At 36.0% G+C, this 12,737-nt stretch overlaps 2 protein-coding genes and 1 long non-coding RNA gene across 4 annotated transcripts in view; 1 reads left to right on the forward strand and 2 right to left on the reverse strand.

The window, feature by feature from the left end:
• The window catches only part of LOC123865548 (calbindin-32), a 61,800-nt gene that overhangs the window by 30,663 nt on the left and 18,400 nt on the right, over nt 1-12,737 (forward strand). For both annotated transcript variants that reach the window (XM_045906638.1, XM_045906639.1), the window contains exon 3: nt 299-384. In XM_045906638.1, coding sequence (XP_045762594.1) covers nt 299-384 — 86 coding nt within the window. The remainder of the gene's footprint in view (nt 1-298; nt 385-12,737) is intronic.
• The window catches only part of LOC123865565, a 417,170-nt gene that overhangs the window by 22,875 nt on the left and 381,558 nt on the right, over nt 1-12,737 (reverse strand). The window lies entirely within an intron of this gene.
• Nucleotides 9,659-12,340, reverse strand: LOC123865556. The gene is made up of 4 exons (XM_045906650.1): nt 12,216-12,340; nt 11,205-11,335; nt 10,002-10,279; nt 9,659-9,769 (listed from the first exon to the last, which is right to left on the reverse strand). Exons 2-3 carry the CDS (start codon nt 11,333-11,335, stop codon nt 10,048-10,050), a joined length of 363 nt encoding a protein of 120 aa, XP_045762606.1. The 5' UTR covers nt 12,216-12,340; the 3' UTR covers nt 9,659-9,769; nt 10,002-10,047.

Consider the following 12,737-nt stretch of genomic DNA (forward strand, 5'->3'; position numbering starts at 1 on the left):
AATCGAGCATCGTTTTCGTTACTATAAACGACTTTCCTTTCCTGCCACTTTGGTGGAAATATTTGCCACTTTTGTTAGCCTTCAGCTAAGTTCAACTATTTATTTCCACTAGCTCAACTCTTAAGAGGGTTTAGGCGCAGTTGAACTAGTAGGAGTAAAAATTCCCACTAGTTCAACGGTTGAACAAATCAGTTGAACTAGTGGGAACGAGCGTATAAGAATAGAGAAGTAATTGTCGAAGTATCGAGTGTCGGGAGTGTGGCTGTAGTGTGATTAATAATTTTTTTTTTATTTATAGGTAACGGATATATCGAGGGCACAGAGCTGGACGGCTTCCTGAGAGAATTTGTGTCCAGTGCCAACTTTACCGACATTAGCCCAGATGTAAGTCATTTTATTATTAACTACATGATGCCCGTGACTTTAGCCGCATGGATTGAGGTTTTTAAAAATCCCGTTGAAACTCTTTGCTTTTCCGGGATAAAAAGTTGACTATGTCAATGTCCGAGACTCGTGCTACCTATGTACCAAATTTAATATAAATTGGTTAAACGGATGGTCCTTTAAGAATCCCGTGGAAACTCCTTGATTTTCCGGGATGAATAGCTGCCTATATTCTTCCCCGGGGTGTGAGCTAACCTGTACCTTTCATCAAAATCGGTAAAACTGTTGAGACGTGAAAAGCTAGCAGTCAGACAGACAAACAGACAGACAGACTTTCGCATTATTATAAATGCGAAAGAATTTTGTGTTTCTTTTATTTATTTAGATTATAATAGGGCTGGCATGTACATAGTTATAAAAGCCCTTAAATAAAATATAAAGGAGAAAAAAGTATGGATTGTAGTTATAGTAGTATGGATGGATTACTTTTTAAATTTTACATACTCTATTGTGAACGGCGGTGATAGCCTTGTGGTTAAGACGACGTCTGCTCACTGCTGGACATAGTTCTCTTGTGCTGCGTGTGGGACTTCCACACGCGGCACGCCACGGTCACAGTGAGGACCATAGTCTTGCGCCGCCTGAATTCAGCGGCTTCCTGCGACTCGTTTGATGTCATCTGTCGACATACTGACGGATCTGCCAATGCTGAGCTTTCTGGTGTTAAGTCACCATTCTAGCACCTTAGATCCCAACGTCCATCGATTTTTAGGGTTCGTTCCGTACCTCAAAAAGAAAAACGAAACCCTTATGGGATGTCTTTGTTGTCTGTCTGTCTGTTTGTCTGTCGTGTCTGTCAAGAAAACCTATAGGGCACTTCCCATCGACCTAAAATCATGAAATTTGGCAGGTATTAATAAATAGTTTTTGATTTATCGTGCATAATGTAGCGAAAAATACCCGAGTACAGAACCCTCGATGCGCGAGTCTGATGCTCATTACCACTTCAGCTTCGCAACCCATTGAACTTAGTCTTGGTTCTCCTAAGGATCTCAATACTTACTCGCTTCCAAATAGACCACACTGGAAATCGAATCCAGAGCGAGATGGACAGTCTGTCAGTGGCTTGCTTCGACAGAAATGTCGTCATTTATAAGCTTAACTCCATTTTCGTATGGCTTCGTGATTCTGTATCCCAGTATGGGTTGATTTTAAAGCGGATTTCATTGACGTTTATCTACTTAACTACCTTAATTAACTCATCCCCGAGATTTAGTTTGTTTTACTGACCAACATTTAGAGATTTCGAAAAACACCCATATATACATATACAGAAGTATGACTGAAAGCCAAAAAGTGAAATTGATAGTTTAAAATCGAAATAAAAATGGGTTATTAGATTTTAAAAAAACCTACTGGACAAAAGCTACTAAACTTAATTAAACTATGCCAGAGAGTATCTCAGCCGGGGACAAACAAAAGTAGAAACCGTCGATTGTTAAACATGTCCCCGCCTGCTACAGTTTGAACAATTCGCTTTGATTAAATCTTTTTTGGGTGCTATCAACCCAATAAAATATAACTCTAGTCTAGAATCTAAATCGATACCTAAAATAATAGTAAAAATATCTCACCTCACATACTAAATTCTTGAATCGTGCCATTATAATCGGTTCAATCTAAAGAGACGTAAGGTGGGTAATAAATAAAAATAAATATTTAATTAATATTAAGTAGCTTAATAAATAATTATTTATTAGTTCAAATACGACTCACAGTTGTGCAAAATTCGTTTAAATCACTTTGTAACTTCGAAATTACACATGCCTTAAATATACCGTAGTTCGTTTAGTATTATAATTAAATTAATTATTTTATTCTATTTCAACACATATTCCATTAACTCTGGTCATCCCCGTCGCACACATGTTACCTTCAAACGAGGCAAATTTAACTGGCAATAACTCTTTTCTTCGCTCTTCGTGTACCTTATGTACTTCTTGTAAATGTGCTAAATGTAAATCACGTAAATCATCATGAGAAGGATCATAGGAATAATCATCATGTAAATGTGTATAGTAATCATGTAAGTGATGTAAAAGGTGTGGCAATGGTGCTCGTTTCGTTCTTTCTCTTTTAGCATTAGTAAAATCATCAAATATGTCTTTGTTTAAACTATCTTTGTCCACACATGAGGCAAAAATAAGTGAGATCAAGAGTAGCACAGCGTAAAATAAATACATCTTCATGAGTATAAAAGTTATTACTGCGTTTTTTACTGAAATAAATCAATTCAGCAGATTTCTCGGTACTTGTGAGCGATTATAAAGCAATTCTTTTAACCGTTTTGTTATTGATGGCAAATTAGATCTTTTATCTTACTACAATCAAATTATCTTCGTATCCACAATCTTAATTCAAACCACAGTGATGATAATCACAGATTGGATAGTACGTACTACTCGTAGTATGCAACAAATAGTACACTCTAAACAACAGTAGATCTTATATATACTCGTACCTTCATATGTTTGTCCCACAAATACTTTTATAACCCAACAACAAGGCCAACAACAACCACTTGATTGATAGTTACAACTACTGTTTTCAAAATTTAGTCTATAATTACTTAAAATTTAAAAAACCCCCGACACAAAAACCTTTATAAGAAAACTAGAAAAGAGCTGATAATTTTCAAACGGCTGAACCGATTTTCTTCGATTATAGCTAAGAACACTTTTGATCAATCCACCTTTCAAAAAAAAAACTAAATTAAAATCGGTTCACTCGTTTAGGAGCTACGATGCCACGGACAGATACACAGACACACACGTCAAACTTATAACACCCTTCTTTTTAGGTCGGGGGTTAAAAAGGCCTGCTGATAGTCTATTTCAACACACAATATATCATTGATTCTAGTCAATACTGAAGCACATAATTGCTAGCACAAAAATTGGATCATTAGTATCATCTCAAGCCCAAATTATGTAGAACACAGTAGTAGCCATAGAAATACACTTATAATAGCCATCTTATAGCCGTATTTTTATCTGAATTTAATTAACATGTCATTCACTATCATGTTCACTCCGTGTCCTTAGTTCCGATTCTTATAGTTCCTTTTGATCCATCCTTGGTTTAAGATCTACTGCATCATTTGTGATAACTTTAACTTTTCCTGGCTTAAATTCATCACTCAGGAACCACATTTGTTATTATGTTATCTTTTAACATCTCAGATTCTTCTTTATATGATCTGTATTCACAGCCACCATTTGAATTGTCTTATAATCCTTGTCGGTTCATACAATACACAAAAATTATATCAAGTACAACGATATTTTTTAATCTCGTTTCGTCTAATGTTTTCGAGATCTGTTTTTCAAATACTTCTTTACGAGATTAATTTGTATTGGGCTTGTATTTAATCGAAGCAATTAAAAACTATTTTGATAAGCTGTTTTGCTATTAATTGCTCATTATATTTATGGTCGTGAAGATAACAATATTATGGTAAACAGTGTACTGTACTATTAACGGTCATTTATGCTTTCTCTATTCTGAGACACTAGAGTTTAAACCCTGGACAAAACTATCACAGCACGTGGAATATATAGGAAATAGTACTTTTAAAATAAAAATAGTATCTGACTTAGCTTATGTAGATGCTAAAAGTACCTAAACATTTTCAAAACTAGTAAGTACTATTTTCTCTAAAAGGAAGGGATTTATTCGTTTGCGGCACTCGTATGTATGATATTAGTTCATTCTAGCAGTTATTGCCAAATACTGAAGTTTATAAACAACGATATTGCGTTTTTGGCCATTTGAACGATATAGTGTTTTAGATATTGCTTCGCTTAGGACGTTTAGTGAGTCGCCTATAGCAATCTATTTTAATGTAGGTACAGATAGCGAACGAGTTGAAATGCAGTCGGGGCCTGAAGTGAAGGGCGGGAGCATCTCCCCCCGCCTCACCGCGTGTAGTGTTGTCACGGTAATATTGTGTTGTGCTGTCGCTATCGTACGTACGCTTACGTGTACGCGTTTATACTTGAGGTCTAGCCCCGTGTTATATGTTTGACGCGTGTTTTGTGTATCTGTCTGTGGCATCGTAGCGCCTAAACGAATGAACAGATTTTAATACTCTTAAAAAATTGGTTCAGCCGTTTAAAAGTTATCAGCTCTTATAAGCTCTTATATAGTTTTCTTGTTACTTTGTAACAGACCGTTAGGTTCATAATATTATGTCAACTGACAAATATCAAGCTGTCAAGCTTGCTGTCAAGATGGACGTTGCCTAGATACATAATTATTTACTCGTAGATACGCCGCAGGATGGATCATATCGCTATAACTTGAGTTGTCGATATCTCTAAGCTTGTGTTTAAAAAACCTATAAGAACATTTTTATTATATTTAAGAAGATTTCACTTCCACTTTCTTCATCGGGGGGATGGGAATCACTAGTACTCTGTGTCACTAGCAAGCATCAATGCGCGTTATTGTAAAAACGAATTTTCAATGAGTTACAGTTTACTTTTTCACAGTTTACAGTTTTCTTTTCACTGTTTTGGTTTTAAACATATGTGTAGGCTTAATTAATATTTCTGTAAGTATGAACAGCAAAAAATTAGCGACACTGTGTCCCGATTTCAATAAAGAAAACTACACCTAGATAGCCTAGATAGGTACAATTTCTATTACTTACCTTATTTCGATTTCTGTGGTGGGTAACTTAAACTACATTAGTACTGTACTTAAACTAACTTATAAATACTACCCACCGAGAGTATACCGGGTCGTAGGAAACAACTGTTACTATTTATCTTGCTTAGCGACCGTGTCTTTTTATTGCTGCTTTATTTTATTACGCTACTTAGTTGGCCGAGTGATTTAAAATCAGAAAATGTTTTTAGAGAAAAGCGGGCTTTAAATGTTATTGTAATAGAAAATTGTGATTCTATTGCTCACTTTTTATGAATACAATTTTCATCGTCAAGGTAAATTACACAATCGCATCTGCAGATTTCTCAAAATATTTTGGTCTTCTTTTGCTATTAATTTTCTATCGGACATTTCCAACCAACTACTAAAAGGCTAGTTTTATCCATCAAAAAGCGTTAAGGCTAAAGAAAAAATCGGTCAAGAGCGAGTAGGACTCACTCACGAAGGGTTAGCTGCACCATCGTACAATCTTATACCTACCTAACAATTTTATGTAGAACACTACAAGTTAGTGTGATTTAGTAAATTGATTTTTTATATCAACACATTTTTTTTTTTATGATGTGACCATTAATTTAGGGTTATTGGATTTTTTGTTTACTTGTGCTTGACCTACCTACCTGCCAAATTACACGATTCTAGGTCAACGGGAAGTACCCTATAGGTTTGTAGCGGTTGCCACATTCGCAAGAAGATGTCGCTTCTAAACTCAATCAATCAACAACGCTCGAAACACGAACCCCAGCCTGATAACTCACGACCTACGCCTAGATGGCAGCACGGGTAGCTTAATTGAAATACAAGGAGAAACACGCAACTTCCAATCGCATTGACAGAGCGTTTACCAAATTGCACTATATATAGGAGAGTCAACGTCTAACCGTCGGCCCAGCTGGCGCTACCGAGCACAACACCGCTCGGTTGGGAAATTTCCCTATTGCTACGGTCGAGCACACAGCCACGCTCCCGTACAGGTTTTTAGACAGACACGACAGACGGACAGACAGGATAGTGAGGTGATTGATTGGGGTATTCGGCTTCTTCCGGGATTTCGTGATATCCCTAGATAATCCGCAAAATCCGTGATTCCCTCTTTCCCCTGCGACATATGCATGGTGTTCGCTACGTCGTCGCTACGAAACGTAATAAATTGCTTTTAGTGCTCTTCTCGCTTGTTTTCGCAACGCACGATAAATTTCGTCGCGTTCGTCGTTAGTGCGACATTGTTTCCATTGTTGTGCACTACACTCGAATAAAACAAACGGTGCCCAGATAAAAAGCTTTGACTCTGACAAAGAAATAAAAACTTGTATACTTAGTCCAAAGCTTGCCTTTTGTTTCGGGTTCTTATTTCTATTAGGTCATAGTACAAAAATCCTTATTCTTTGATAAGGTGCTACTTAGAAGGTGTGAATAATACATATTCACACCTTGTAATAAAACAATAAAATGAATAACAAGGGTTTTAAAAAAAACTACACTAAATAGGTACTTATGGCCGGATTTTACAGTCAATTTTTACAAAACTTTCTACTTGACGCTACCACAATTCTATAACAGGTACTAATATATATTTATCCGCCTTTCCTTCAATCGGCAGTACAGGAAACCTACTTAGGTATAAGCTGCGGATGCTTTAAGGAAGATTTTTCAGTAGTTTTTGTTCTATTTCCTTGAAAGCAAAACACCTACCTACTCTTATTTTATAATTTCATTACAAAATATTCATCATTTCAAACCATCGCCACCGGAACGGGTATCCTCTCAGAATAAGATGGGTTTAGGTCATACTCTACCACGCTGGCCAAGTGCGGATTGCCGGACTTGACACTTTTGAGAATATAATATATGAAGAACCTCTCAGACATGCAGGTTTCCTCACGATATTCTCCTTCACCGGTAAAGCAAGTGATATTTAACAAGTTTTATTCCAGCTACGTAACACTAGTTATTGTCATGCGCTGAATGAAAGCGGCGGCTTCAGCTGGATTTTATATAAAATGTTTACCCAGCCATAGGAAGGGGTCGTAAATTGGTAATAATTGCAACATTCACTGAGAATTGGCAAGTTCGTGCTGGCAACATGCCAGGGGTTTCAGAGCGATTACATTACCTTTATATTCGTATATAGCCTAGATTAACTATCACTAAAACCAGTAAGTACCTATTCGTACAGTGCGTGTTATCAGTGACGACATACGAATCCGAGATATGGTTGCTATACTATACATATATGTATAGGGCTCAAGTCAAGAAAGCTCAGATTCATTCAACGGGTGATGGAGAAAACTATGCTCGGAGTTTCTATTTTAAGAGAGTAACTGCCGGCTAGCAAGTGTTACATTTTTTTTCATCTATAGATTAGCGCTTGGCTGCGCCAGACCTGCTAGCAAGTGATGATGCAGCCTAGATGCGGAGCGCGCTTGCCTAGAAGTTGCCTACATTTTAAAATAGGCTTTTCACATGATTTTTCAGATTCTATAGATGAAATAACCCACCTCTAATAGTCACCCTCAAACTCCATCATCGATTAAAAAGACGCTCGACACCTACGTACCTATACAGGGTGGTCAAAAAGTCGTGGATCAAACGCAATAGGGAGATAGAGGAGGTCATTTCCAGCAAAAAAAAATTTTATAGCATGGCCATATTTAAATTGCCCTAAAAGTTATGAATATTTTTGGGTTTTTTAACAAAATACCAAATTCTCTTACAATTACTCTAATTAAAAAAAAATGTGATAAAAAACAATAAAACAAACGATGTTGTGTCATTACTAGATAATGTATCAGTACTACAAACCTTCTATTGAGGCTCTGGCTGCCAAATTAGAAGAGCAATTAATTTTTTTCCAAAACTTTTAAAGCGTTACCAAAAATTAAGTGTCACTTTAAAAGCGCACTGTGAAAAAAAAATGTACTACGGAAAAATGACCCTGTATTAGAAAAACTTGCTGATTTAATGCCAATTCAAATGAGGTATAATACATTACTCTTTGTTTCGTAATTCTGGCATTATAATCGTTTTTTCATGTCAAGGTGCAAATTTCAGTAGATTAGTTTAATTCAAAATAATTTTGAAGATTATCGTGCTGCTAGTTAAACTGCTAGTTTTTGTACGTTGGAATGCTAGAAACATCACTGTGCTTGTCACACTTAAAATTTGTGAAAATAACAGAAACTCTTCACTACCACCACGGGCCAGAACTACCCAGAACGCCCGTCTTGCAAGTAGGAAACAAAAGGATAAAGAAACTATCCTTATTTCAACAATGCAAATAGGAAGGATAATTAGTTTGAAAGAGAGGCATAGTTTCTTTATCCTTTTGTTTCCTAGAAAAGATGAACAACTTACAAGACGGGCGTTCTGGGTAGTTCTGGCACGTGGTGGTAGTGAAGAGTTTGTGTTATTTTCACAAATTGTAAGTGTGACAAGCACAGTGATGTTTCTAGCATTCCAACGTACAAAAAACTAGCAGTTTAACTAGCAGCATGATAATCTTCAAAATTATTTTGAATTAAACTAATCTACTGAAATTTGCACTTTGACATAAAAAAACGATTATAATACCAGAATTACGAAACAAAGAGTAATGTATTATACCTCATTTGAATTGGCATTAAATCAGCAAGTTTTTCTAATACAGGGTCATTTTTCCGTAGTACATTTTTTTTTCACAGTGCGCTTTTAAAGTGACACTTAATTTTTGGTAACGCTTTAAAAGTTTTGGAAAAAAATTAATTGCTCTTCTAATTTGGCAGCCAGAGCCTCAATAGAAGGTTTTTAGTGCTGATACATTATCTAGTAATGACACAACATCGTTTGTTTTATTGTTTCTTATCACATTTTTTTTTAATTAGTGTAATTGTAAGAGAATTTGGTATTTTGTTAAAAAACCCAAAAATATTCATAACTTTTAGGGTAATTTAAATATGGCCATACTGTAGAATTTTTTTTGCTGGAAATGACCTCCTCTATCTCCCTATTGCGTTTGATCCACGACTTTTTGACCACCCGTATATAGATATAATAAGACTGACGATATTTGCTCCACAGTTTCATTGTTCTCTTGCCAAAACAGGAGTCAAGTTAGTAATACCGTTTTCCAGCGGATAGCCGAAGCCAAAGCCTTTTTATTACATAAGCCAGTAATACCCGCGGCTATGCCCGCATAATCTATTCTGAATACAAAAATAAAAGGCTCGAATATTTATGATATTTTGTGATAAACCCGAAAAGGCCGCAAATATTTTGTGAAACGACTTTATAAGCTAACAAAAAACATGTACATGTTTTTGTATGTGTGAAAAAGGGTGAGTCACTATAAAGTAGGAATAAAATAGGTATAATGTAGGTATATGTAATTTTTGCTGTTTATTAAAATATTATACAAGAAGTTTTATGCTCGAAGTTATTACTTAAAAAAAATAGGTTAAAAAATATCTAGTAGGACTTATTTTTTTATGAATTACACGCTAAAATTAGTGTTTTCTTACATTCATATTAATAATTATAATAAATTTATAGTTGAAAAGTTTATGCATTTCAATTATAATTTTATTTCTTGTACAAATAACATTTTATTCAGGTAAAATTTTAACGGGCTTTCGCCCGAACTCTAACCACCTATCATGCAACTGGATTTTATTAAATTACTAGCTGACGCCCACGACTTCGTCCGCGTGGATTTAGGTTTTTCGAAATCCCGTGGGAACTCTTTGGTTTTCCGGGATAAAAAGTAGCCTATGTGCTATTCCAGGATATTATCTGTCTGCATTCCGAATTTCAGTCAAATCCGTCCAGTAGTTTTTGCGTGAAGGAGTAACAAACATACACACACACACACACATACAAACTTTCGCCTTTATAATGTTATATATAGTGTGATATTAGTAACGCTTACTATATTAAACTACTATTATAAATTGCTTATTATCGTCCCCATACATCAATAACGAAATAAAACCCGTATCCCTTAGCGGACTGCACCCTTACAGTGACGCTGCTGTACCCCACCCCGCCGGCGAGCACCCACGCCGACGCGTACTGGGTGTAACCCACTTCTGTGGCGGTTACTGCTGATATCCTGGTAGTGTAGTTGCCTCGGTACGTGTAGTCTTGATACTGGATCGTGTTCGGCCTTGCTGGTTGGTAGAGGTAGTGCCTGGAACATAGATATGTAGGTATTTTATAAAACTAGCTGACCCTCGGGTGGAATGTCTGGAGAAATTTTCTTAGACTTTGTTCGCCTAGATTTAGGCTTTCAGCTTCTATACGAATGTTTAAGATTTTTCCTGTGGGAGAAAAAAGCTCCATTTAAAATCGCAAGTCTTTAAACACCGAGGTTTAATTGATAAGTCAGTCAGTCCAATTATCGTTTTATATATTTAGATACTTAGTACTTACGAGTTCTACTGCGTGGATCAGGTTTTCAAAAATTTCTTGGGAACACTTTGATAATATTTCGGGATAAGAATAGCTTATGTCCAATTCTAGGATACAAGCTATCTCTGTACCAAATAGATCATGCCTGCAACGTAATCCATGTAGATTTAGAATTTTACAAATCTCGTGGGAACTCTTTGATTTTCCGGGACAAAAGTCAGCCTATGTCCATCTGCCGGGATACAAGTAAATCTCTCTGTTCCAAAATGTCAAAATCGGTCAAAGGTAGCAGATAGACAGACAGACACTATATATAGATATTAGTACTCATGGATTTATTTTCTATTTGTGAAGGTTTTGAAGTTATCGAATGGTGGATGGATAGCTCCAACACTGAAGCATATTATATCACAACTAGCCGATGCCCGCGACTTCGCCCGCGTGGATTTAGGTTTTTCAAAATCCCGTGGGAACTCTTTGATTTTCCGGGATAAAAAGTAGCCTATGTGCTAATCCAGGATATTATCTATCTTCATTCCAAATTTCAGCCAAATCCGTCTAGTAGTTTTTGCGTGAAGGAGTAACAAACACACACACACACACACACACACACACACACACACACACACACACACACACACATACAAACTTTCGCCTTTATAATATTAGTGTGATTTTAAGGATTATTTTTAAGTTTTTCATACCTCGTCAGCAACCTGTCCCCGGGATATACGTAGCCTTGGCTCAGGTTTGATCTGCCGATGCCTTGCACCACGGCCCCGCTGGCGAGTGAGGCCACGGTTGTCACGATCAAAAGGGCGATTGTGAACTTCATCTAACAAGTGTAAATTAAAAATTTATAACAACCCCGACGATCCAAAGTATTTGAGTTTTCCAAAACATCATTTTCAAATAAATAATTATGTATTTAGGCAACGTCCATCTTGACAGCTTGACATTTGTCAATTGACATAATATTATGAACCTAACGGTTATCTAACCTTCTTTTCTACAAGAAAACTAGAAAAGAGCTGATAACTCTTAAACGGCTGAACCAATTTTTTTAGATTATAGCTAAGAACACTCTCGATCAAGCCACCTTTCAAACAAAAAAAAGTAAATTAAAATCGGTTCATTCGTTTAGGCACTACGATGCCACAGACAGATACACAGATACACAGATACACACGTCAAACTTATAACACCCCTCTTTTTGGGTCGGGGGTTAAAAATATGATAAGTGTCCGTTAAATACATAGCATTCATATCATCTTTGATTTTTTTTTAATTTCCGTGCTGCTTATGGCAACTTCTTTATAATATTCTATAAATATTATTATTCTAGCTTTAAACCCTACGGTACTATGTACCATAATACCGCTTATTTTTATTTTAAATTTAGATTAATTTAGATGTAGAATTCATTACATATATTGTAGCTATATAGAGAGGCATATTATTCGCCAAGCGAATAATCTCTAAAAGAAAAAATTCAATGTTATGGATCACTAGGTTCAAACACTACAACATTTTCTTTACAAGAGGCCCACTAATAAAAAAGTTAAGGTGTAAAAGCATTTTTTTAATACATTTTCCGTTCCTGAAAATCGGTTTAGTTTCATCCTACTTCATGAATATATCAAACTACTTGATTAATAGTAGCCTGACCTAATTAGGTATCACTTTCCACCTAATTACACATGAAAATCACTCACCTTCAAGGTTTATACACTTCAGACAGTCAGCCTCAACTAACGATGTACGATAAAATATAAGGATAATATTTATACAGTGCTCTCAGCCTGATAACACGTATCTCTTATCACTGAATCATTTGTATAGCCATACGCATCATACAAGTAGAGTACGAAAACAGGACATTCTTAATTTCTAGTTCTTCAGAAAATTAAAATGAAGCCCTTTCATATTTATTTTTAGGGTTCCGTACCTCAAAAGGAATAACGGAACTCTTATAGGATCACTTTGTTGTCCGTCTGTCTGTCCGTCCGTCCGTCCGTCGTGTCTGTCAAGAAAACCTATAGGGTACTTACCTAGTTCCCGTTGACCTAGAATCATGAATGTTGGTAGGTAGGTACTAGGTAGGTCTTATTAGCACAAGTAAAGGAATAAATCTGAAAACGGTGAATTTGTGGTTCAATTTTCAAAGTAAGATAACTATATAACAAGTGGGGTATCATATGAAAGGGCTTTACCTGTACATCCTAAAACAGATTTTT

Source organism: Maniola jurtina, chromosome 5 (genome assembly GCF_905333055.1).
Source record: "Maniola jurtina chromosome 5, ilManJurt1.1, whole genome shotgun sequence".
NCBI classification, from domain to species: Eukaryota; Metazoa; Arthropoda; class Insecta; order Lepidoptera; family Nymphalidae; genus Maniola; species Maniola jurtina.